This window comes from Artemia franciscana, unplaced genomic scaffold (assembly GCF_032884065.1).
Source record: "Artemia franciscana unplaced genomic scaffold, ASM3288406v1 PGA_scaffold_37, whole genome shotgun sequence".
Taxonomy (NCBI): domain Eukaryota; kingdom Metazoa; phylum Arthropoda; class Branchiopoda; order Anostraca; family Artemiidae; genus Artemia; species Artemia franciscana.
In genome coordinates this window covers 463,892-491,101 of record NW_027062675.1, presented here as the reverse complement: position 1 = coordinate 491,101, position 27,210 = coordinate 463,892, and the positions used below count along the sequence as shown (strand labels likewise).

General features: G+C 36.4%; 2 protein-coding genes across 5 annotated transcripts in view; one reads left to right on the top strand and one right to left on the bottom strand.

Annotated features, from left to right (window-relative positions):
* The window catches only part of LOC136041770 (uncharacterized), a 43,814-nt gene extending 20,690 nt beyond the window's left edge, over positions 1-23,124 (top strand). For 3 of the 4 annotated variants that reach the window (XM_065726536.1, XM_065726537.1, XM_065726539.1), the window contains 3 exons: positions 2,942-3,162; positions 15,769-16,535; positions 22,249-23,124. In XM_065726536.1, the coding sequence (XP_065582608.1) occupies positions 2,942-3,162; positions 15,769-16,535; positions 22,249-22,414 (1,154 nt within the window). In that variant the 3' untranslated portion in view covers positions 22,415-23,124. The remainder of the gene's footprint in view (positions 1-2,941; positions 3,163-15,768; positions 16,536-22,248) is intronic. The other variant, XM_065726538.1, reaches the window with a different exon arrangement.
* Positions 23,125-24,969: 1,845 nt separating this feature from the next.
* LOC136041771 (NAD kinase-like) overlaps positions 24,970-27,210 on the bottom strand; it is a gene marked incomplete in the record, with an annotated part of 135,393 nt that continues 133,152 nt past the window's right edge. Inside the window, 1 exon segment of the mRNA XM_065726540.1 lies at positions 24,970-25,259.

Sequence of the window (27,210 nt, the reverse complement as noted above, 5' to 3'; positions counted from 1 at the left end):
TTATCTCTCTTTGTTGTTTATTGTCATGTCTGGCCAGTTCGGCTTAAGAACTTTCATATATATATATATATATATATATATATATATATATATATATATATATATATATATATATATATATATATATATATATATATATATATATATATATATATATATATATATATATATATATATATATATTAATTGCTGAAAGCTCATCAGTTCAATATTTATTCGACTGTAATTTTTATTTAATTTTCAATGTTATAATGAATACAAGAAAAAATGTTTGTAATATAAATCGTTTGCAAAAATGTATGTGACTTTAACCGTCCTTGAAAAGAACTATGAAAATGGATGTTTGATCTATAATCAAATATTCCACTTTAATTTCCACTCACTAAATGAAACCAAAAACGAGCAAAAATTAAATAAGCAAATGATGGCGAAAATCATGCAACAGTTATTAATATAAATGAATAAATAAATCTTAAATGGAGTAAAACTCAAACTGCATGTATAAATCAAACTTAAAAGGAACAAGAAATACTTATATAACCAGAGTTTTGCCTCTTCCTTAACCGTAAAAGCTTAAAGCTTACTGTGTCATTGGCGCTTTACTGAAAACTATATGTGTCTTGAACAACCTTACAAAAGAACAAATAAAATTAAGCTTGATATTTTACATATTTAATGATATTGAGTTAAAAAAAAATTTACAGTAATTTTAATTTTTGTTTTCAATGCTGCAATAAGCACAAAGGAAAAATAATTGTAATTTATTTCAGTAGAAAAATGTATTTGTCTTGAACAGTCGAAAGAACTAATAAAATGAAAATGATTATTTGACATGTAATCAAAATATTCCACTGTAATTTCACCGCAAATTTTATTTTTGTTTTCAATGTTACAAGTACAAAAGAAAATATTTGCTATATAATTAATTTTCAATAAAGCTCAAATGACGCAGTAGACTTGAGACTTTAACAGTTTGAGTAGGAAGTAGTAGACAAACTTTAGTTTGTAGTAATGTTTGCTCGTTTTAAAAAAAAAGTGGTTAAGACTATATCTTACCACAAGTAAATCAAATATTACAACTTATCACTGAAAGTGAAGCCCCACAAATGAGGGGCTAAGTAATATATTTAATGAAAATTATGAAGAAACATAAACTAAATGAAAGAGGATAAAAATTAAACTAAAGAGAAACGCTCCTACTTGTTTAGGGCCTGTTCAAGTGTCCCTTTTGCTTTACTAGACATTTCTGCAACGCAATTACTACTGCGCACCCGTTATAACAAATGTCGCATTAATTCTAAAAAAGACAGAATCATTTTAATGTTTTCAGCAAACTTTTATAAAATATTTGCCTTTATTAAGGTTTATCAGAACTTCAATGTTACAAACGGCAGGTTCTGACTTTCCCCCTTTGATTCGAAAGCTATTTGCTTCAACTTTTACTGAAAACTACTTAACAACTTTTATTTTTGCTTACTTTTACTTTCATTTCACAAACGTTTGTTCATATCCATTTATTAAACAGTTTGTGGTAAAAAAAACAGTCAGGAGCAAGCCTATTCAGGAGCGACTAGGCTCATTAATAAACAAAATTCAAAAAAATTAAATTTTAATATCAAAAGATGCTTTTTAAAAGTTGTATTTTTTGCTGATTCCGAATATGTAAGATTCATCAAGCTTAGTATTACGTATCAAAAGCTACGAGCCTGATAAAACTTGCCCGATTTTTGAAAGGGGGGGGGGAATATCCTGATAGTTCAAGAAAATATTAATAAAAATGACGTCATGAAGCTTAATATATCAGCGAATCCCACTGTAAAGATTTCAAGCTCATATCTGCAAAATGTAGAATTTTGTTTTTCTTTTTGCCAGAAGTAAGACCACAGATGCGTGTTTTTGTTGTTGATTTTTTTGGGGGGTAATTGCATCGAACCAATGGTCCTAGAATACCGAGAAAGAGCTCATTTTAAATGAAATCTAAAGTTCTAATGCCCTTTTTAAGTGACCAAAAAGATTGGAGTGCAACTATCCCCCCTCCTATGCTCCTGTTTTCACCATAGTCATCTGATCAAAATTTTGATATAGCCATTTTGTTGAGCATAGTTGGAATACCTAATAACTATGCCCTTAGGGATAAAAGAACACTAGTTCTAGTAAAAATACTAGTTCTAAGTTTATATTTGCTTTAAAAAAAAGAAGAGATTTCTAGAATACAGCCTTCTGTATACCTCATTCTAAATTTTAGAGCGTAGTCTGTTAGAAGGTGTATAACCTAATTTGTATTCGTTGTAGCAAAGTAAAGTTTTTGTTAAGCAAATTAAATGTAGAGGTAACGGCACCCTCTTTTGCAGCTAGATAATGTTGCCTCCTTTTGTGGAAGTTTAATTTATCACGTAATTTCTCCTTATTTTGTGCTCTAAAAAAACCTCCGATTTTCAAATGCGTCATTGTTAGAGGGTTAGAGCGAATATGATACCCCCGATAGTAATGAAAAACACTCAAGTCAGTGCCAAAAGAGAGGTATTACATAGAAGTGAGATAATTATTTTTTTTAAATAATTTTTTTTTCATTTTGACAACTTTTTTATTTTTTTCATTTTTTTTAAATAATGCTAGAAAATCCTGCGCTCCCTTCATGGGAATTTTCTTCCCCCATGATAAATTCCTCCAAGGAAAGTTCCCTTAATATATCCCCCTCTTTTGTGATGCTCCTCTTTTGTGATGCCCTCTTTTGTGAAAAGTTGCTCTTTTGTGATGCCCCTACCCTCAGGATAATTCTTGGCTCGTAGGACCGTTTAGAGGCTTATCTGTAGAAACAAATTGTTTTTTCTTTCATTAATAATTTATAAGTTGACTTGAAAGTTCGAGATTCTTGACATTACTTTCTTTGGATGAACATGTATCATAAATTTGTTTATTAGAAAGCATCTTTTCTTACCAGGTTTAGTTTCCATTGCCCAAATAAACCATGGGAAGTCTGCAGAGTTTTCCCACCTCTGGTTGATCATTCAGGAAGGAAGAGTTGATGTTTATGAAGATGAGTTAACAGAAATTCCCAGTTCTCAACTATGCTTGGCAGGGGCTCGAGTGAAAAGGGCTTATGTTGAAGATTGGCCAATGGCTTTTGAGGTTGAAAAACAAAATTTTGGATTTATTTTAAAGGTAATATATCCCCAGGGTTTTTAAAGCCTTTTTTTCTTTTTCAGACAGTTCGTCGTAACAAACTATAATTAATTAACAACCCAACTCAATAGGAACCAAAACTTAAAAAATGGAGTTTTGCTACCAGTAGCCTAGATATATCAAAAGAATAAAATATTTATACTGATTTCAAATACGTATGTTTCGTTAAGTTTAGTGCTATCCATCAACGGTTACGGGCCTAAGAAAATTTGCCTGATTTTTCAAAAAAGGGGGAAAACCCAATGAAACTCAAACAGTCTTAATGAAAATCACATCATCAGATCAACGCATCAAAGAACCCTATTGCAGAAGTTTTAAGCTCTCATCTGAAAAAACGTGGAGTTTGCATTTTTCCCAGATGCTTGTTTATTTGTTGTTGTTTTTTCCCAGGGATGATCGTATCAACCCAGTGGTCGGAAAATATCGTGAGAGGACTATCTCGGATAGAAATTAAAAGTTCTAGTTCCCTTTTTAGGTGAAAAAATGGAAGCCAACTAGGCCCCCTCCCACGCCTCTTTTTCACAAAAAGATCAGATCAAGATTTTGAGAAAGCCATTTTGTTCAGTATAGTTGAAAGGCCGAATAGCTATGCCTTTGGAGATATCATGATCCCCCCCCCACAGCCCATTTGGAATGGTTTTTAAGTTAAAAAACGTGCCCATATTTTGGAAGGGGGAATTTTCTGCCCGTAGAATTTTGCACAGGAAAAATTTCCCTTTGGAGGGAAAATTCCAGGGGCTTAATTTTTCAGGAGAAACTTTACACTAGGGGAATTTGCCAGAATTTCTATGCGAAATTCCTCTTATGTCTTGCTTTCTCATTATCAGCTCAATTTTACGTTTGGAGATTCTAAGGGTAATTGTCTGGTGTAAGTTTTCATCAGGATATAATTCTCTAGAGAATAAATCTGTGGGGAGGAGCGAATTATCCGTAGAAGTGTAACCAGATTTCCTGGCATTGCTTAAAAAACGAATTTTCAACTGGAAGTAAGGAGCAACATTAAAACTTAAAGTGAACAGAAATTTACTGAGTATAAGGGAGATTTCTCCTCCTCAACACCTCGCTCTTTACGCTAAAGTTCGAATTCAGTCTGAATTCTTTGAAAACGACTCCCGAAACAATGTTCGTTTAATTAGAACGGTTTTCTAAAAGTACCAAGAAGCTTTAGCATAAAGAGTGAGGTTTTGAGGAGGAGCAATCCCCATCATATACGTAACAATTTCTGTTTGTAAAGTTTTAATGCTGGTCCTTAATTTCAGTTGAAAATACTTATTTTTTTTATTTAATTACCATAAACCCAAGCTTGTATTAATCTATAAACGAGCCTTTCGAATTAAAGTAGTTTTTGATCACTGACCATCAAGACGAAAACTTTCTCTTCTAAAAATAATACTGGTGTGCATAAATACCAAGTTTCCAATTGTTGTTACCCCACTGTAGCAGTGGAACGCATATGCGTAGGGATAAAAACAAGACCAATATTATTTTTGTTGAAAAAGTATGTGTTGTCAAACAAAATTCGATTCTGACGTTACAGGTAGGTCATTTATAATAACTAAATAATATGAAAAAAACTTCGTTTTCTTTTTTTCATATTATTTCTGTACGTTTTTCTACAATCCATGGTAGAGCTGGATTTTTATGATGCTTGGAGTCATTCTTGCCGTGCCGAGCTGATTATTTTGATGTACTTGAATGTTGATATTCGTAACTTTTAAGAATTTCAAAAATTCTTGATAAGAATTTCAAGGATAAGGATTTTAAGAATTTCAAAAATTCGACGCGGAATTCTCCGAGTAATTTTCCTGGAAAGTTTCTTTGGGAAATCTTAACCCCCCGATTTTCTAGCTTAGATTCCTGTACGTTTTAAGGTTCGACTTTGGGACGTAGCCTCTTTAACTCTTTAAGAAAACGAAGTTTTTTTCATATTTTGTAAAAAAAATCGCCCGATAAGCGACTTGAACCCTTGACCCGAGGATTAAAAGTCCCACGCTCTACCGACTGAGCTAACCACATTCATGTGTGTAAATATAACTTTTAAATAACTTTTAAAAATTTCAAATTAACATGGGCTCTTATGGAGAAATGGGTTAATTAAGTGGCTAATGCGTGGTTTCTGGAAAACAGAGAAGGAGTTATCGGATCGAACTGAAATTTCGCGGATAAGCTCCTGGGCCGCAGGGGACCTTAACTTGTGAATTTCAGCCCGATCGGACAACGTTAAAGGGAGGGGGGGGTTGGGGGGCGAAACATTCGGGGGGTTAAGATTTTCCTACGAAACTTTCAAGGGCACTTACTCGGAGAATTCCGCATCGAATGAGTCTTCGTACACCCAGATCCGATGTCGGCTGTGACTGTAGGCGTCGAGAAAAAAAAAGAATATGAAAATTAAGTGGCTATGCGTGGTTTCTGGAAAAAAGGGAAGGAGTTATCGGATCGAGCTGAAATTTCGCGGATTAGCTCCTGGGCCCTAAGGAACCTTAACTTGTGAATTTCAGCCCGATCGGACAACGTTAAAGGGGGGCTGGGGTTGGTGGGTCGAAACTTTCGGCCAGATTTTCCCCATGAAGGAAAAGTCGGAGGGGGATGAAATTTGGCAGATTTCTTAGTTGGAGCTCCGGCTACGAAATGCATCCCTCCCCACCCCTCTGCAACCACTGGAACCGAAGATCGCTTAACATTGTCGTTGTTCGCCTCTTTATAGAGGCACGAGTGTGCCTCCTTGATGTGCAAGTTTTGAGAATTAACTTGTTCCTTATGTGTCGGTGTCAGGCCTAATGTTCGTATGTGGCATTTTCACCTTTTTGAGATAATCGTTACAAATCGTTTGTTAAGCTATCTTCAAAGGAAAAATAACCAGGACAATGTAAACCAGAAGGATCTTAGTCAGTACCACTATTTCACAAAATGGCGGAGGGGAGGTGGGGGAAAATTTATGTGTCAGAATCTAAGAGGGTGGTAGTAGTATTATTCCCACGATGGAAATAAGCACACCCATCCGTACCCAATACTCCTTTCTTCCTTTAATGATTTAAGTTGAAAGGTGATTTCCTCAAGATGCAGGTGTTAACAATTTTATAACAGACCCAGGGGAATGTTATATCATAGGGAATGTTTGTTTTGGCTGTTAAGTAATAGGGTTTGGTTGCTATATAATAGTTTTTTGTATTGTTACGTAATAGGACGTGTTAGTCCGTAATTAGTAGTCTACTTCTCAATCGGGGAAGTTTTTTTTAAGAAATTTTTCTTCATCACGTTTTTTTCAACACGTTTCAACACATCCCAAGACGTTTTTAAGAATTTCTCTTCAAGACGTTTCAAGACGACTCAAGACATCCCAAGACGTCTTTTTAAAGATATTCTTCTTCAAGACGTTTGAAGACATCCCAAGACGTTTTTTAAGACTTTTTTCTTCAAGACATTTTTTCAAGATGTTTCAAGACATACCAAGACGTTTTCTAAGACATTTTTTCTTCAAGACGGTTTTCTTCATGATTTCTATAGTTCTTATGTAAGAGAGGAATGATTTACTTATGTTAACGATGACGCATTCGCACGTGAGTTGTTTTTCATTCCCCCTTGGAGGATACTGCTTGTGACTATGGAGGACACAGGTGGGGCGTTGCGTAATGATGGTACATACATCGGTGTAACATTATTCTTTTAAAAAATTTCATTTTCTTCCAATGTGTTTTTCTCAGGGAACCTTTATGTTCTAATGATTTCTGCTCCCAGTAGGATTCGAAAGGGCAATCTCCCATCCAGTGGAACTGCACCCTAGACAGCTGGACTGGCAATCTATATCTGATATTATTATTCGGGAAAAATATTCTATGAAATGCACAATTCCACACGCGGAGAATTCTCATGTCCCAATTACTATATTGATTAAGCTATTGATTTCGTGTTTCCTATGACTGATAAAATTGAGATGCAGAGGAAAAATGGATTATTTGAAATGGCTTGCACTTGGTATGCACCTGCATGTTAAGTATTGCTTTAGAGAGTGTTATAAAATAATATTGCTATCAGGGATGAAATAAAAGTGAGAGTTCCATCATGGCTAGAATATGCCACACCTTAATACAAGATCAAAAGTTATGCCTTTCCTCTTTACTACACTAAATTTTACACTCATATTAAGGTCATTTGTGAAAAATCCTACCTATTTGTATAGGCTACAAGATAATTGAATTGCGAAACAATTACCAGTCGAGGTTTCATCCTGGATCATTCAATTTAAAAGTGTGGTATAATATATAAGCCCTCCCCCCCCCCCCAATGACACCATTATGGCTCATCACATTACACCTAAGGGTTTTGAACCGTTTCTCTCAAAAATAACTTTATAAACTAAAGAATAACCATTGCATTTATTTGAACAGCGGAAACTCATCATTTCATCGCTATACTGCGATGTTCTATGGCAATTCCCTGCATGCGACGCTCATAGGCTGACGAACGACACTCTATAGCAAGCAATATCACACATATGACATTGTTTGGGCATTTTCTTGCAAAAATATTCGTTTTCACTAGAATCGATCATCAAAACTAAAGAAAAAAAAAATCTCCCGTAGGGTTTTTTTCGGATAAGTCTTAGCAATTGAGGCCAGTGTGGCACAATGTACCAGCCCTGATGACACCATTCTGGTGCAGATTATCACACTTAAAAGTTTTTTAATAATTTTTCCTTCAAAAATAAATACATAAACTATAAAATTTCTAACCTTAGAAATCATGACTAGTGCATCAAAATACAGACCAAACCGCATAGATCCCTTCCTAAAGCCCCTGCTGATTCTAGGTTGGAGTCAAAGGTCAAGCTAAGCCTGTATACCTCCATGGCGGTGATGGTAGTTACAGGCAATGAGGCTCGATCTTCCGTCCCTGGGCAGCAGAGGAAATCCGGCAGCGCACCTCAAAGCGGTGGAAGGGTGTAAACACCACTGAGCTCCATGCCGAGCGATTTGGTGGCCAACGCACTCCGGGTGACCCGCAAGACTGGGGACCTTGCGGTCAACTCTGTTGCCAAGAAACATTGATGGATCTGAGACCTAGAAGAAAAGTTGTAACAACTACGGCGTCCCCGGCAAGCGACGCGGCCCCCGTATTGGCGCGGGTGTCGAAAAGTAAACTAGCCCACCATACTACGGCGTTCCCGGCAGGCGACGCGACTTTGAATATGGCGGCGAAGTCGAAAAATCTTTTCAACGCCATAAATCTAGGAAAACCTACTACAGTCATTAAACAGGCAAAATCCAGAATAAATGTTGGATGCTGGAATGTAAGATCCGCTAAAAAGAAGCCACACAAGCTTTTCTTGTCCATGAGATGGAGAAGTACAACATAGACATACTCTGCATATCCGAGACCAGAATCTCCGGTTCTGGGTCTATAGTTATAACGGCTCCAGAAACACTACACCAGTTCCACTTTTTCTATTCCGGAATAAAAGATAATTCAGGACTCCACGGAGTTGGTTTCATCATGAACCAAAGAACCAGAAACGCTCTCCTAGAATGGGAACCAGTCTCCTGTAGACTTGCTAGACTCAGACTAAAAGGAAACCCTGCAAATGTGTCCATAATTTCTACCTATGCCCCCACCCGTGACGCTACTGAAACGACCAAGGATAATTTCTATGGTGAACTGCAGCAGTTGTCTTCTTCTATAGCCGCACGTGATTACTTGATTGTTGCTGGAGACTTCAACGCAAGAGTTGGTCCATCTGACTAGACCACAAGACAAATCCTGGGAAAATTTGGATAGGGTCACAGATGCGAGAATGGGCAGAGGTTGGTAAACTATGCCTTGATGAACCACCTTGTTATCACAAATACCATATTTCAACACAAACCTAGCCACCTCTTAACTTGGCATTCAAATGACGGTGTCACTAAGGCCCAAATCGACTTCATTCTCGTACGCCAGCGCTGGAGAAGCTCCGTGCAGGACTCTCGCTCTCACAATGACACGGACACAGGCTCACAGTCTGGATCTGACCACAGGCTCGTCGCAGCAAAAATTCGGCTACGTCTTGCGATTCGAAGAAAAAACAAGTCCAAGATCGGCTTCGATATCGGTAAATTTCAAGACAAAGAAGTGCGGCAGGCCCTCAATTTGGAACTAACTAACCGGTTTGACGCCCTCAGCTCTGATGAAAACCTAACCCCCGATAAGAGATGGGAGACCTTTAAAGCCGTGATGACAGAGACTGCCGATGAGATCCTAGGCCGAGCAAAAATCAAACAACAACACTGGATAACCGCTAGAACCCTGTCAATAGTCGGTGAGTGAAGACAAAAGATGGGAGGCCTTAAAGAAGAAACAAAGGAGTTACGCAGACAAGTAAAACGCTCTGTTCGGCTGGACCGCCGCCAAATGTGGGAAGATGCTGCCGAGTCATTAGAGAAAGCAGCACGCTTACATGACACCCGCAAGCTTTACCCGATACTGAAGGAATCCGTTGGTAAGAAAGCTAGCTGCTGTCTCAGAAATAATCAAAAACAGATCAGGAAAAATCATTTGTTGTCAAAAGGAACGTTCAGCAAGATGGAAGGATCACTTTCAGCTCCTTCTGAACCCATCCCCTTCATCTACTCATGATGCCTTCCCACCTTCCGTCTCTAAAGAGCCTTATGATATCGAGCTGGATACACCGACCAGAGCCAAAATACTAAAAGCGATCAAAACCCTAAAAAGCCACAAAGCCCCAGGTGAAGATGGCCTCCCCCCGGAACTATACAAACAATGCCCTGAGGTTACTACTGAACAGCTTCATGGCATTCTCGAAGATGTGTGGAGGACCAACACTTTTCCAAAAGACTGGAAGACATCAGTAATCCTCCTTTTCTACAAGAAAGGAGACAAAACCGAATGCAAAAATTACCGCGGAATAAGTCTCATAGACATTGCCGTCAAAATATTCGGGATCATACTCTTGAACCGCTTTAAAGGGGCAAGGGAGGAAAAAAATCGAGGAAATGAAGTCGGCTTTCGACCAGGTAGAGGGTGTACTGATAATATATTCACCTTTCGCCTCATTATCCAGCAGTTTGGAAGATACAACCTACCCCTGATCTTGATGTTCCTGGACTTCATTGCTGCCTTCGACTATGTCACTCGCCAGAAACTTTGGAAGATCCTGGAGAATGACGGAATGCCGCTGAAGTTTGTTGAACTGATGAAGGCATACTATGACGCTTCAATGAGCCGAGTTAAAATCTATGGCGAAGAAACCGAAAAATTTCTGGTTGAGTTCGGAGCAAAACAAGGATGTGTCCTCTCTCCGACTCTGTTCAATTATTGCATCGATTGGGTGCTTGAAAATGCTCTATCGTCTTATCCAGGAGCGCAGGTTGGACAGAATCTCTCGCTGACTGACCTCGATTATGCGGATGATGTTGGCCTCCTGTCAGACCCTGTAGAAGCCCAAAACATGCTTGACAGCGTCGTGGCCTGGGCAGATCTGATCGGCTTGAAAGTCAGCACAGAGAAAACGAAATTCATGGCTATTAACCACGACACAGGACCATTCCCACTAACTGTCAACCAAGTTCAGCTGGAAAAAGTCGACCGTTCCACATACCTAGGCTTCCAGCTTTGTACTGACGGATCTTCCGACACTGATATCCAACAGAGAATACAGAAAGCGCAGACAGTCTTTGCCTCGCTTCGGAAACCCTTATGGAAGTGCCGTGAAATCAGTTTCCAAACGAAATTTCGTATTTACATGGCACTAGTCCGCACCGTTCTCCTTTACGGGTGCGAAACATGGTCGGCAAAACTACAACAAGAGAATACAGTTAAGGTGTTTGAGCATACTTGTCTACGAAGAATTCTCAGAGTACAGCTACGTGACCGTATCTCCAACGTGAATATGCGTCGAATGTGCAATATTCAGAGAGATGTTGTGCTCACTATTAAAGAACGCCGTTTGAAATGGTCGGGCCAAGTATTACGGAAACCGCCAGAGTACCTGCCTCACCAAATACTTCTAGTTGAGCCTATTAGCTACGGGAAGAAACACCAAGGAGGACAGAGGAAGAACTGGTGGAACCTGGCCAAGTCAGACCTTGAACCAACCGGGGGTTTCAGAAAATTTGGTCACAGATGGTCAACTCAGTGGCTCGCCTTTGCAGAGCAGCTGGCACAAGATCGATCAACATGGTCCAAGAAGGTCTCTAAGATCATCGATGCCGGGCGAGGTGGAAACGCCTGATTCCCACCGCAAGTACAAGTACAAGTAAGTACAAAGATCAAGACCAAACTCTAGGAATCAGTGTCAACTTCTAAAAATCATGACCAATCCATAAAAGAAATGCAAAATCTAAAAATTAAGAATAATACATACAAGTCATGACCAGACCATAGAAATCTCAAAAAGTTCGCAAAAATAAAGAACAAACTAAAGAAATCACTACCAATCTATGTAAATCAAAACCAAACCGAAGAAATCAAGACATCAAAAGGGTAACATCTGAAAATCAAGACCAATCCGAAGAAATCAAGAAATCATTATGTAGAAATCTAGAGCACTCCCATAGAAATCATAACCAATCCGTGTTACCCTAACCTAAACCTAAATTAAAAGTAGTTAACTTAACGTAACCCTATCTATCCAGTTATGCTGATATCTATTCCTATTTTAGAAAAGGTTTTGTAGGTTTGATTGTAATTCACACTTATGAGTCTCTGGCTTTGAAAAATTCCAAGAAGCAGATGAATGTTGCCTGCAGGTATCCTGGATTAGGTCAGATTACCCAATATTTGCATGTCATAATGAGGTTATATCGCTGGATTGGCTTCCCGAAGGACCTGCATAATCTAACAATAACAGGCTTTGAAAGTCAGAGACACTTGGCTTGATAAATCTTACGATGTGCATGCTTTAGTATTGAAAATGACTATAGTGTGTCAACATTGATTTTTTTAACAGTTATGATAAGGTTCGGTACGATTGACTCACGATATATCAGATTAAGAAATTCCTCCTGTCGTGTCATTTTTGAAGCGGAATTCCTTTTGTTAGATAAACACTCTTCTGCAGTTTATAGGTATATATTAAATTCTGAAAGTATAATAAAAACCAACGTGTGTGTAACATTAAGCTATTTAAACCAAAGTGGCTTCTATGATGCAACATAAGACCACACAATGATAATAGTCATGAAATAAAAAAAAAGTACAAGAGGAAACTGGAGAAATATGCATTTTATTTGGTGGCCAAGCTGTTTATGTCAAAGGAAACATCCCAAAGGATAAGCACTTAATGGTGGAATGTGATAAACACATTCTTTTATTGAACTTAGAAGACGTCAGTTGTGAGAAATACTACTACTATTAACAACTCACTGCAACACTAAGCCGCCTGTGGCCAACACAGCTACGCACACTCCTCCTCCAACCTAAACCTATCAAGGCCTCCCTCTTTACAGCCTCCCAGGAAGTTCCCATTTCCCTTAAATCTTTATCTATGACATCCTCCCACCCCAGACAAGGACGACTTGATATCTTTCTAGCCACAGTTGGTTGGCCAAAAATGACTATCTTTGACAATCTATCATCCTTCATCTGCAGAACGTGGCCTAGCCATCTCAACCTTTTTTTTTTTCATTATAGCCCTAAAAAGCGGGATTGAACCACATTTTTCGTACAACCTACTGTTTGAAATACGGTCAGTCAGCCGGATACCCAAAACAATCCGTAGACAATTTCTCTGGAAAAAATCTAGTGTATTTTTGTCCGCTTTTTGGAGCGCCTATGCTTCAGAGCCGTATTTGACCACTGGCTTCACTGTTGCTTCCAATATTCTAATCTTGGTTTGGAGTCTTATCTTCCTATTCTTCCAAACCGTTTTTACTGTGAAAAAAACACCCTGAGCCTTAGCCATTCTACTTTTAACATCTTCACTGCTCCCACCGTCTTTACTAATAATGCTACCGAGTTAAGTGAAGCTACTCACCTGATCAATCTTTTCGTTATCCAATATTACCTTTTCATCCTCACTTATTCCTAGCCTTAGTGACTTAGTCTTCTTAACATTAATTTTCAAACCTATTCAAGGTTTGAAAATTAATGCTAAGAAGAATAGCTTTCAATTCATAACCACTAAGATAAAGTTTGATATTTTGCTGCATAGGGGCCTGCAAAGATACCTTATAGAAAAAAATGCATCAGATATTCGAGGACCTAAACATTTGCTCCTTCTATAAAAAAAGAGTGAAAAAATGGCAAAGGATTAAATGAATCTAACCTTGACTATTTGACAAAAATTATCCCAAGAGCCTGTTTAAGGGCTAGAAATGTCTTACACTCAAACCAACAATTTCTGCATAGAAAAGTTCTAGAGATGATTTCACTGAAGGATGAGATTTTTCTTGTGATAAATATGTCATTTCTAGGAAATGAATTCGTATGGATTTCGGGTCTAGTCATAATTTGTACGCATTCATCTTTAATTGTAGAAGTTGCCCTTGATTTCTTCAGATTGGTCTTGATTTTACAGATTGAAATTGATTTGTAGAGTTTGCTCATGGTTTTTACGATTTGGTCTTGATTTTCATGCACCGTTTATGATTTCTACAGTTGGTCTTGATTTCTAAGGCTTGGTCTCGATTTTTATATATTGGTCTCGATTTCTAAGGATCGTTTTGTGCTTCTACAAAACTATTACAAAGTAAAGTGGTTACTACGCCCAAGAAGCTTTGCTTGTAATGGACAATAAGATACGGAGGATTTGAAATGAAAGGATAGGGCTGATGTGGAATGGTGGAATAGGTCTGTTGTGGAAAGCATTATGCTGTTGCTACTAATACACCAAAACATGATGAAAATACAACAATTTTGTTTATATAATAATATAATTTGGTCTATAAATTTGCACATTAGAGGGGGAATAAAGTAACCTAAATTCGCTTTTCTGTGGGGGGGGTTCCCCATTTCTCAACGATTAGGCAAATTCTCTCAGGCTTATGGCTTATGATGTATATCATTAAACTGAATGGATTTCCTGTAATCGGAATAAACATAATTAAAGCATTAGCTTCTGATGCATTAATTTTTTTTACCGAAATTCCACTTTTAGAATTTTGACTACTATTGGCCCGACTTGCACCTTACTTATGACTCGTTACCACGAACTTTTGACTTAAAATGTGTACTAAAACTTTTTATATCCTTTTCGAGTCCTAATGTGGACAAATATCTTTATTTAATAATTGTTCCCTGAGAGATAAAGAAAACATCATGAAAGAAAAAGAAATCTCTTAAAGTATTATTTAACATTCCACATGTGTATCGTCATTACGTAGCATCCACATGTTTGTCCTCTTTAGTTACAGTCAGGGGTTCCCTGCCAGAACTAATAGTCTCTAACAAGTTCTATTTTGCAATACCTCAAAACTTAATACGCAATGACCAAAGTAAATCCTCCCTATTATGTAACAGACTCCTTTATCTCTTGGAAAACACTCCCTATGATCACTCCCTATGGCTCTTGTGGGAACAATAATCAGTGAAATCAATCAATTTATTAATACTAAAAGAAAAACTATTACAAAGTAAAGCGGTTACTAGGTCCAAGAAGCTTTGCTTGTAATGGACAATAAGATACGGATGTTTTGGAATGAAAGGATAGGGCTGTTGTGGAATGGTGGGATAGGGTTGTTGTGGAAAGCAATATGCTGTCGCTACTAATATACCAAAACGTGATGAAAATACAATCATTTTGTTTACATAATAATATAATTTGGTCTATAAATTTGCACATTAGAGGGGGATTAAAGTAACCCAAATTCGCTTTTCTCGGGGAGGGGCTCCCCCTTTCTCAACGATCAGGCAAATTCTCTCAGGCTCGTGGCTTTTGATGTATATCATTAAACTGAATGGATTTCCTGTAATTTGAATAAACATAATTAAAGCATTAGCTTCTCATGCATTAATTTTTTTTACCAAAATTCCACTTTTTAGAATTTTGACTACTATTGGCCAGACTTGCAATTTACTTATGACCCGTTACCACGAACTTTTTGACTTAAAAGGTGCACTAAAACTTTTTATTTCCGTTCAAAAAAAAACTTCCTTCCAATTTTTTTTAGAATATTGGTTGAATAGGATAGCCCTTGGAAAAAATAAACACAATTAAACACGTATCCAAGATTTTTCCTTCTTAAAAAAGAAGAAACATCTGTATTTTTGTTGCCAGGAGCTAAAAATAAGTGTCTCAGATATACTGAATTTATTTTGTAATTTCTTATCAAGATTACGCAATCAAGATGAATTTTATATATTAGACCATAAAACGGAATATTTTTCAAATATTTATTGTTCTTAAAACTAGTTTTTCTTAGATTCTCGGTTACTATTAGCCTGTGTGGCCCCTTACTCGCAGTTAATATAGTTAATAATTTTTTTGTTTTTTTGGCTCCTGGATTTATGTATGCACAGACTCTAAAAGGTTTCCAGTGATTTGTAAGATCAAAAGAAAGACTTAGCAAACAAGTACAAGTTTCTAAACTAATACCAAGTTTTCACTATCCACAATAAAGTTATATGATTGAATTGATTTATTTTCTTTTAAAGTTTGAATCACCGGAAGAATTCAACCTTTGGGCAAAGTCAATATCAATGGAAGTTCTCCGCTGCACAAAGCTGGAAGAAGTGAAGACATTAGAAATAATGGGAGAAACAGAAAGGAATGCAGCAGTAAAGCAATATTTGAAGCAACAAGAAAACTGGGAAAAATCAATTTGCGATTACGAAAACAAAAGGGAGCTCTTACAACTTAATAATGATAAAACAGATGAAGAAGAAGAAAGGTATGGTGAAGAAAGTTGTGAATTTGAGAGTTTTAGTTTTGAAGAGTTTGAATTGAATAGGTGGCACTACATGGAGAACCCCAGGGCGCAAATTTCGAATATAATTTTTGCTGCACCAAAGAGGCTTGAAACAATTGTAGAAAAAGGGGATAAAGTGAACGAACTAAGAGAAATATTCTCATCGCCACCTGTTTTAGTTAGTCCGAAGCCGAATAATAATAAGTCACCGAATGTATGTATTTCACCTGGACCGTCAAATACAGTAAATGTTCAACAACAGGAGTACAAAGTACTATATGAAATAAGGAATGATGACCGTGTTAAAGCATGGAATGGGCCATATATCTTACAACAGGAGGAGAGAGAGGTACTTGAGAATATCAATAATATGTATTTAACTAGAAGAAAGTATGTCAGAGAAGAGCTATTGCTGCAGGCCATAAAGCAAGTCGTAGCAGATCACGAAGTAAAAATGAGGAGGATTCAAGAGACACTCGGCGATCTGGATGAAAAAAGAAGCAAGAAGTGTAGGTAGGCATTTTAATGAGGCATTTGCAACTTTACTCTATGTAATTGCAATAGTAATTCTAGTAATAGTAAATCTCTAAGTAATAGAGAACTGTTTGAACGATAGACCCTTTTAGTCCTTAGATAATAGATTATGAGCATGCAGTTGATTCAGTAGATTACAAAGCTTTAGGAAATGTGTCTATGTATCAGATAGGTACATTAGTGCTTAGTGTAGTTCATTTATTTCTGGCAATACATTTTAGTTTTAGTCATCCAGCTTTTTATATAGCCAGGCTCGTGCAGTTTGGCAATTTATCTGAGCTGAAACGAACATAAGACGGCCTTAAATGAGATAGGAAAGGGCTACAATGAAAGATTTAAGGGAAATATAGACTTCACAGGAGAAAGTAAAGAGTGAGGCTCTGGACATACTGGGCTAGTGGAGGAATTAGGCTAGAATACCATCTATCCTGATTTCTACTAACTTGTCCGTTAACATCCCTTAATGAAAATGCATTATTGTAACTTGGGATCCTGTCTGTTTCCGTCATTTCCGATAGTCACTACTATCTCCGTCAGTTGGTATTTTAGAGCTACTATAACTGATACCTTGCTCTATTTAGTCGTAAAATAAATAACTTATCAAATACCTTCCCAACTGAACAAGACTTAGAAGCTGCCTGAAGTATGCCTGAAATATTGTGATAATGCCTGCCTAGCATGTGAATATAAAGGCCATATCACCTAATTTCATGTCCTTATCCCCTATAATATGAGTTTCTCAAACTCCAAATAAGCCCGGTTTAAAACATCTGAATTCGTCAGTCAACATGTCAATACTTTAATCGTTTTTTAACGTTCTGACACTCCAAACTAGAATTTTCATATTATTTAAGCTATCTAAATTATTATATATTTTACTCGTTTTAAGATTTATTTACTAATCTAGTATTTATTATTCTTATATTAGATATGATCTCTAATTTTTAATTTCTGTTCGTTTTGGATTTCATTTATTCTGAGATAGCGGTTTTTGGTCGTTCTGAGTTTAAATTACCATTGGACTTCATTCTGCTGGTATTTAGTCTTATGTGGCACTTTACTTATCTTTGAAAAACTTCTTTATCGGAAAGTTTTTTTAGGCTTAAGAATCAAAATAGCAGATTTCAATATTCAATTCAGTTCTCTCATCTCAGTTCTAATTATCATCTTTGATTTATTATTCCATGAAAGTTTCTACTAAATGCTATTAGCTGCTCCTTAGATATTACAGATACACACGTTTAACGAAAGGAATGCAAATAGTTGTCTTTTGAATAAATTCAACACCTCCCTCACCATTCCAACTTAAACTAGTTCGGTCATTAATAACCTTAACTAGTTCTTAGATATTCTAGGCCTGATATTTTGACAAGTCAGATGTATATGGCATCATTTGAGTCAGTTGAATATCCCTATCGATATTTCGTGAAAGCTACAACTTGATAATACTGGCCATTCTTGAGATACTACAGCTACGCCCATTGACCACATGAGTTTCCATAGCGCTATTAAGCTCAACATACGCACTCTACATTGTCCAAATGTTTGGACAATGACTGTTGGACAAAAAACTGATGCCATTTCCCAACAAATCTTGAAATATTGTATGTATACCGTTTTAACAACTTGAATATATATATTGTCTTTTGCTTTTGTTTCAACTTAATAACTCCAGATGTCCCTATGACAAACGTAAAAACGCTCATATACTTGTTTTTTACAACTTAGATGCACCTAGCGTCGTTTGACTTCAGTCAAACATCTTCCTCGGCATTCCCTGAAATTTTTAACTAAATATCTTTAGCCGTTCGTGAGATATGGAAGATAATCTACAAACCAAGATTAGAACAGTATAAGCTACAGGGCTGACAGTGCTCTAATATGTTTCTGAGGCTCCGAAAAACGGAGGAAGATTTTCCAGATGTTTTCCAGATGCATTTTGGGTATCCAACTTTCTGACCGTATTTTAAACAGTAGACTGTACGAAATGTGTGGTTCAATCTCACATTCTAGGGCTATAATAAGAGAAAGGTTGAGATGGCTAGTGGATGAGAGAAAGGTCGAGATGTTCTGCAGATGAAGGATGACAGGTTGCCAAAGATTGTCTATTTCGGCCAGCCACCATTAGCTAACTGGAAAGCAAGTTGTCCTTGGTTGGGTTGAAAGGATGTTGTAAAGAAAGAATTAAGAGAAATGGGAATTCATAGAATATAACTTAATTTAAAAAACTCTTTCACAGTATGATTGCCAAATTTAAATGTCTCGTCACAAATAGCAATAATACATATATCGAAAAATTTTGTCATCACTGACGTTCCCGTCAGGTGAGTTTGGCCGTCACTTTAAACACTAAAAGAACAATAAAGTCAGAGAAGGTCTTTAGAGGGATAAGAAAATTTCATCAAAAGTTCTAGAAGAGAAACCGAAGGGGAAGCTTGTTTGAAGATGTTTTGAACATGAGTATCCCACATCAAGTCAGCAGCAATTGTCACCCCAAGTAGCTTAATGCATGTAACTGAGACTTTGGAAGGAATAGGTTTTGTGAGAGAAGGAGGTGATTTCAAAGATTAGCTGTATTAACTGACGATTTATTAGCGTTAACTTTCGTCTTCAACAAACCTTAAGTGCACACAGGTCGTCCACATACTTCCATCGATCTGTGCCTTTATTCATGAAGCTGTTACTCATTATAAAGAATAGAATAGAACCTATCAGGGTTCCCTTGGGATCCCACAAAAGATATAAGGAGGATTGGGATAAACATATTTATGTTTAAACACATGGGAACGATTCGTCAAGAAAAGGAGGCAACAATTTTAGCTAAAAAATAACTCACTGGTTCCAGCACGACCGGTAACATCCGAAATTACTAATATAACTAAATTTACAAACAAGGAGTGTTGTTAGTTTATTTACAAGGATATTATGTTCAGTTAGGTCGAATGCTTTCAATTAATAAGAGGTTCAACCAAGTATCACGGTTTTCAAGGTTTTTAATACTGGCGTCAAAAATAATAGATACATCCTTCAGATTCCCAAGCTATTGTATGGCAGTAAGTTCAAGAATATTTGCTTTTAACCAACTAGCTAAGAAACCCTCGTACATTTTAGAAGAAAATAGGGTCAAAGTGATTGATCATAGCCCAGTAAAAACGCTCAGGCCTCCCTTCTTTTGGATTGGAATATTATAGCACAGCTTCTAGCACGATAGGTAACATCCGGAATTAGTAATATGATTAAAATTACGAACAAGGAGTGTTGATAGTTTATCAGGGAATGCCTTTATTAGATCAATTGGGATATCGTTCGGATATTACTAGTTTTTTTTTCAGTTTCTGTATTTGTTTTATTATTTCTGCTGAAATTTTCGGGATTTTATATTTTGTAGTTTCAGGGATCCGATGGTCTTCTGATAGAAAGGGGGATATGTTTGCACAATTTTAGCTAGATGTTTATTAAGCTCATTGGCTGTCTGTTCAGGCGGTTTATCAAGTAGAAAATCAAGATTCCTGTTTGAGCAACCCCCTAACTCTTTCGCTTTTTTTAAATGTTGCAGAGGTTTGTTCTGTTTTAAGCAGTGCAATTTATTTTTACCATAACAAGAAGCAGCACAACGTATTTCTTTATTTATTTATTTACGGAGGCTACGGCAGTATCTTTCTTTCCTAAACGAAAGAGTTTTAATTTCAAATGGATTAGCACTTCTATTTTCTCATCAATGAAATGTTTATCTGAGGAACAAACCTTCTTGGTAATCTCTGGGAAACATTCTTGGTAATTTGTCATTAAATTCACGATCCATCATCTCAACTCTCAGACGTAATCCAAGATTTAAAATCAAAAAGAGCTTGACTTGTTATTAACCGTTACGAAAATCTAGTTTTAAAAACTAGCAGTGGTTTCAATTTCAGCATGAAACGATAGCTAACACCGAGAGGGCGAGGGTCGTTGGAGTATTGTAAAAGGTTTTCAGGTTGGTGCAAATAACATCCAAACTGGCTCCACCCTAGTTGTAAGGAAATCAACAGTTTGCTTAAGCTTCTGATCTTTAAACAGTTAATTAAGACTTATTTCGTTTGCGTTACTGCTATAAAAATGGCAGCTTTTGGATCCCTTGTCATCACATAGTCAAGACTTGCTTGCAACCCATCATGAATATTACTTCAAGAACAAGCATTCTCTCCGGGTGAATAATAAGATAAGAAAATGATTAAATCAGTGTAAGGCCGACGCAGGTATTTGGGCCTAGAAGATATCCAAAGGATTTCATCGTAATCACCTAGTCAAGGCACAAGGATAAAGATAGGAGATAGAAAATCCTTAAATTTTCTGGGAGGTTATAAAGAGGGAGGATTTGAACAGACTGGGATGGAGAAGGAGCGTGCGTAGCTATGTTGGCCTAAGATGGCTTGGTGCTGCAGAGTTGTTAGCAGTAGTAGTAACGGCAGTCATTTTATTTTATTGTTTATTCTTATTTTTAACAATTTTGCTTTTAAATAGAGCTGTTTTTTTTACAATTTTACATTACAAAAATAATAATAGTAATAATAAAGAACTTGAAGTGTTCTCAGGAGAAAGAAAATACGCCGTAGACTGTCTTTGACTGAATTGAGTGCCTGGGAACTGGATGAATCCCAAATAAACGACTTACATGACTTCACAAAAAGTAGGGACTAGAGATGAACGACCAGACAAAAACAAATCACATGCGACTATAAGCGTGTTTTATGTCACGAGTTGCTACCAATCCAGTTTCTTTTAAGCCTGGTTTAATTTAGACGACTCTATTTAAAAACGAAACACTATAATCAAACAGTAAATTAAAACAACTTAATTCCACTTACATGCAAATTCTCTATTTGGTATCTAATACTGAAGCTGAGCAGTGGCAGAATCCGCCATTTCTTTACCGATCAGTTTGAAATGCAAGTCTTTACATGAGAAGAAAATACGACTTAGACTGTCTCTGAATTGAGCTACTGAGACCTCGATGAGGCCAAAATAAATGACTAATAGAGCTTAAAAAAATGTAGGAATGGGTGAATCAATCCCAACTTCAGTAAATGTGTAAAAAATTATCATCTTTTAAACTATGTGGGATTTTTTCGCATCATATTTGCAGTTTTCAAAGTATTGTTGCTCTTCTTTCCGCAAATGAAATGGACTGCTCGAATTGCGTTCTCTACGAAATCACTGAATGTGGGAATTAACCACAACAACGGGTTGTTCCAGATAGCATAATCTGAATGGATTATCTTTTGTTTACTTATTGTTTTAAATTTATGTTATTGTAAAAATAATTGCGACCAAAGGAAAGAAAAACTTTAAGATTGTTGTAAAAATAAACCATTTTATCGTATACATTTTTTGCAATCAAAATTTTTTTTTTACAAGCCAGCCATAAACTTTTATCACATATTGATAAAATTAAAGAAATTGGATCGGTAAAGAAGTTGGGTGTCTTCGGGAAATTTCACATCTTAAACGCCTGAGGCAACATTTGCTAATTATTTATAACTCATAGTCTTTAATGGTTCTCGTACTTCATATTGGTTCGAGTGCATCTGGAATAATTTATATTTGCTTCAATCTTTAGTAACAGTAAAAGAAATAATAATCCGAAGCAAATTCTCAATGGAATTCATAAAATCAAACAATTGTTCTAATCGATCAATACTTTTTTTTTTTACAGTCTTCGAAGCGATTACGAATCCTTAGAAAATCAACTAAAACAAGAAGAGGTATTTCTACAAGAGGCACAACGCGCAAAAAAGCTCCAAGAAGCTTTGGTTCAAGATTTAAGTGTACGTTTTGAAATGGCACTTTCTAAAGGTCTGCAAGACATGATGGAGGGATAATAAGGTTGGCTCTATGACAAGACGGCAATTTTTGGAAACCTGCAGTGATAAAAGTGATACGCGCAGCTGGAACGCGTTCCATTATTTTGACCTTGGCAATTCGAAAGGCACTATGTGACACAGCATACATTTTTCAGGAGATTGAAAAAAAACTGAGCAATATTTTTGGGGCTTTGGGTTCAACAATAGTTTCTCACTAAAATCTGCAGCTCGGACTCAAGAGACTTATTTCTGCCACAGGGTAAATAATTGACTTTTATGGCCCCACCTCTTTTGGGACACGAATAAGACAGCTTTAGTTGGCTTTTTTAAATTGATTTTATGGATGCATTGACAAAATGACGCGACCAACTTTTACAATATTCACACATTTTATAATATATATCATGATATAATATAAAATATATATCATGATAATATATAATTCATGATATAATATGGTACTATTCACGGCGATACAGCATCGTGTACTATTCACGGCGATACAGCATTTGTCAACTATTGCTAAATTAGACAATTATTTGGGTTGTTGCAGTTTTGAAGCTAAAAATCTTACTATATCGGCGAATAATAGTGTGTATTCAATAGTATCAAATGGTATAAATCGATTACTATATGTACTCGGCACTATAGCACCAAGTATCTGATTCTTTTTTTATAAGTCTTTCTTCAGCTTGCTTTATGATTTTGATTAAATGTTACAGAAAGTGTTTTCCGAAAAGGGATTATTTACATTGCTAATGATCTTTTGTCTGGAAAAAAGATCCTTGAAGCATTCAGGATATGGCAAAAAATGTTTTTGATAACAGAAGCTATTGGTGCTAATTTACAAAAACAACGAGAGGGGATGGAAAAAATTTTCCAATTTTTCAAAATTGGTCTAAAAAAAATTCTGTTGAGCGTACACACTTAAAACAAGAAGTAACTGCAAAGGGTCGTGAAATATTTGTCGGCTGTGAATTAGAGGAGTAGAGCAGATAGAAGTTTTATAGTCTTAGAAGTAGAGTCTTACTGGTAACCTGTGTTTTAACCACACAGCTAAAACAAAAAACAGTTATGAAAAAGGGAAAACTAAATATTTTTGTATAATCTAAGACGGAGGGAGGGTTTTTCTATCCCGACCCTTCCCTTACGATCACCACCACTGCTAAAAGCTTGAATTTGCAACTATTTCAGCCTCTGATGTAAGAATTGTACTGAAACTCTAAAATTCCCTCAGAATCCAGCAGGCACGGTAAAATGGATTATACCCACTAGCCAAAGATGTTGAAAATTAAAGGATAGACTACAAATGTCAAAGCAAAACAAAGAAAAATGTCCCATTATGTATTTTGAATGTTTTGATGGATGACAATTCTTCTGGAGGGATATCTAAAACAGGAATATACAAGCAGGATTGTCACCACGGTCTGTTCCTAAAGTGCTGCAACTGCCCAAATTTGCATGCTAAGCAGCGATTTTTGGTGCCACAGTAAAAAAACTGATAGTAATAGTGCTGAAATAGCATTTTAATGCTGTAGGGTGGCAACACTGAGGTAATAAACATAATTAAAATAGCACTTTTGTGCTACAGGTGAACACCCTCTGTAAAACCCAGACTGAATCTAAGGCCATTTCTGAAACTAAATAAAGGCCGAGGGGAGCAAAATGATTCGATCGTAGTTTTCTAAACACCCTAAATTTTCTACCATTGTATTCAACATTTAACAGTTTCCGTTTTGGGAAAAGTGCTTAAGTTTTATGGACAAATTAAATTTTTTGGAGTAAAATGACAACAGGAAGGAAGGAAAAAAGAATAAACAAACCTTTAATTATAGCCGTCCTGGCTGATTGGTTGGCGCACTGGCGTGGGAATTCGGTGTCCAAGGGGCACGGGTTCAATCCCAGTTGTGACCAGTTATTTAGTTTGGGACGGGGGTCATTGGCGTGACTCTGTAAGCTCAGCCAGGGTCGACCCAGCTCTAAATGGGTACCTGGAGAAATTTGGGGAAGGTAAGCAGGAAGGGTGTGTGAAAGCACAGGATGGTTGGCCCCTAGTCCCCCATTGCACTTCCTGGCTGAAAGGTAATGAAACGGAGATCAGCACCGTCAGTTTGGACCTTAAGGGTCTAGTGTCGTCTTACTTACTTTTAATCATTGATCTATTTAAGATGGAGGTTCAACCATACACAATATTTTTTTATACCCCTTTTAGTTAAAGCACAGCAAAAATTACTATGCAAATAAATGAACATTAAAACATATTAAAAGACAAAGGGTGTTTTTTTAGCAATTACAAGGCTAAAAGAAATGAAAAGTAGAATAAACGAGAATGGGGAAACAATTTTGGTAACGACAATGAAGAGACACCTCAGCAATTGCAATCAGCCATAAAAAAGCTTTCTCACTCACTTTCTAACTCATTGTTTTACAACTGTGATACACTGGTTTGGGCAGAATGCCTTCGTAATGTTCAAAATCTTTTGTTTGTACCGAGAAAACACAATGAAGGAATAAGGGAACGAAGAAGAGTAAAAACAGCCTAAAATACAAAATCAAAAACAAGAAGAACCTAATTTAGGCTTAAAATTGTATTTTAAAAAACCACGATGGCTTGCTTAAAATTTAGGCAACATTCTTAAAGCCAGTAACAAAGTAATTAAAATAGCTTAAAACATTTTTATATAAACCGCAAACACGAAAAAATAACAGAACATGAAAACGTACAAATATATTAATTTCTTTTTTGTCATATAAATTGGTCCATAACGGTTGAAATACAACAAGCTTAAAAGGGTGCCAGACTCTCCGTTTGAATTAAACGCCAAATTTAAAACAGCAACATGTGTGTCAAATGACGCTGAACCTAGAACAGAAAAAAAAGATTAGGTATGCCATTTTTTTTGGCTAGAAACATGAATAACTGGCAAAGAATGAAAAAAATGCGGGTGAATTCACTATGAGAGTTCAATACATCAAGCAGTTACTCTAAAGAACATAGCAAAATAATAGCAAAAGAAACTCTAAAAAAAGGAATTTTGAACCCGATTGATCCATTAAAACAATTAGATTTACGCTGATTCTAAATACATAAAATACATAAACGTTTAATGTTACCCAACAAAAGCTAGTGGCCCGAGACAATTCGCCTGATTTTCAAAATAAAAGAGGGGGGAGGGGCAAAAAGTGAAGCAATCTTAGCGAAAATCACACCGTCAGATTCATCATATCAGTGAATACTAATGGATAAGTTTAAGCTCTTCTGTGCTAAAATGTCGACAACTGTATCTTTTGCCAATTACGGATGCGTGTTTATTTTAATTTTTTTCTTTGTTTTACCCAGAAGTGGAACCATAGTCCTAAAAGATCGAGAGAGGGCTCATTCGAACGGAAATCAAGGGTTCTTGTGCACTTTTTAAATGACCAAAAAGATTGGAGGGCAACTAGCGCCACTTCCACGCCGTTTTCCCCCAAAGAGATCAAAACTTTAAGGTAGTCATTTGATTGAGCATAATCGTAAACCAGTAACTGTGCCTTTGGGGATGACAGAACCCCCTATAGCCACTCGAGAAATGGGCCGTAAGTTATGCAATTTGCAAATGTATTATTTGTTGTTTGGGAAATATACGGGTTTTTTTGGGGGGGTGCATGTATCACTGAGGGGATTTTCCATCGGGAGAACCATCCATGGGGGGGGCAGGGGCGGGAGAGAAGGGTATTTCCTGATATAATTTCAAAAACAAACAGAAATCTAAAAAAATCACCAGAGAGTAAGGAGCAGCATTATAGTTTAAAAGAACAGAAATTAGTCCTTATATGAAGAGGGCTACCCCTTCCTAACCCTCGCTCTTTCTTCTAAATTTAGATTTTTTGTCACAATTATTTAAAGACTGCTCAAATACCAGGACAGTTTAATTGAAATGGGATAGTAGAATGAGAAAACTGCAAAAACAGATTAAAGTAAATGGCGAGAGTTTTTAAGGAAATAGGGAAGGCATTGACCCAAAGGCCCGGCGCAAGAATTAACTTAAATATCTGAAAGTCTTGAAAAGGTTTGCAGGGATATTTAAAAAAATTTAAAGTCAGTTTATACAAAATCATTAATATCATTGTATTATAGGAACTTCTATTGTGTTATTATTATATTAGATTATCGTATTAAAATTTGAAGGGGCGTATATTGGGTGCTAATATAAGGTTGCTGTTCCTACAATAATTGTGTTCAAAACTAGCTTTAAATTCGGACACTTGTGCCCATGCCTCCCCTTTCCTTAAAAATTCTTACCATTTGATATATTTTTCGTATTCTCTTTTTTCGAATTTTTCAAAGCTTTTAAACTGAAAATTATTATAGCAACGGCAATTTAAGTCTTATTTAAGATCCCAATATACGCCCCTTCGAATTTTAAAGACACATAGAATACAAATGAGCTGAGTGGGAGGGCCAGATCTCTTTTCGTTTGTGTAATAGTTTTCTTAATTTGCGAAATCTCGAAAGAGTCAGTTATTGAGAGTCATATAAAAGAGTAAATTATGCTCCCATCATTTTGCCAACGTTATCAGGCAAAACTTTTTTTTTTAGATTTTACACTAAGTAATGGGAGTCAAATTTATTTCCCTAGGATGAATGCTATGTTTTTTGCATAAATTATTATGTTATAATGAGATACTTCAATTATAAAATATTTACATTTGTCTTTAATCATATCAATTATTTATGAATAGTATGTAAGAAGCGATAATGGTGGGGAACTGAGAATTCACAGCAATAAATTCGCATTGTGGTCAGAGCATACTTCGATATTGTTTAGATTTTT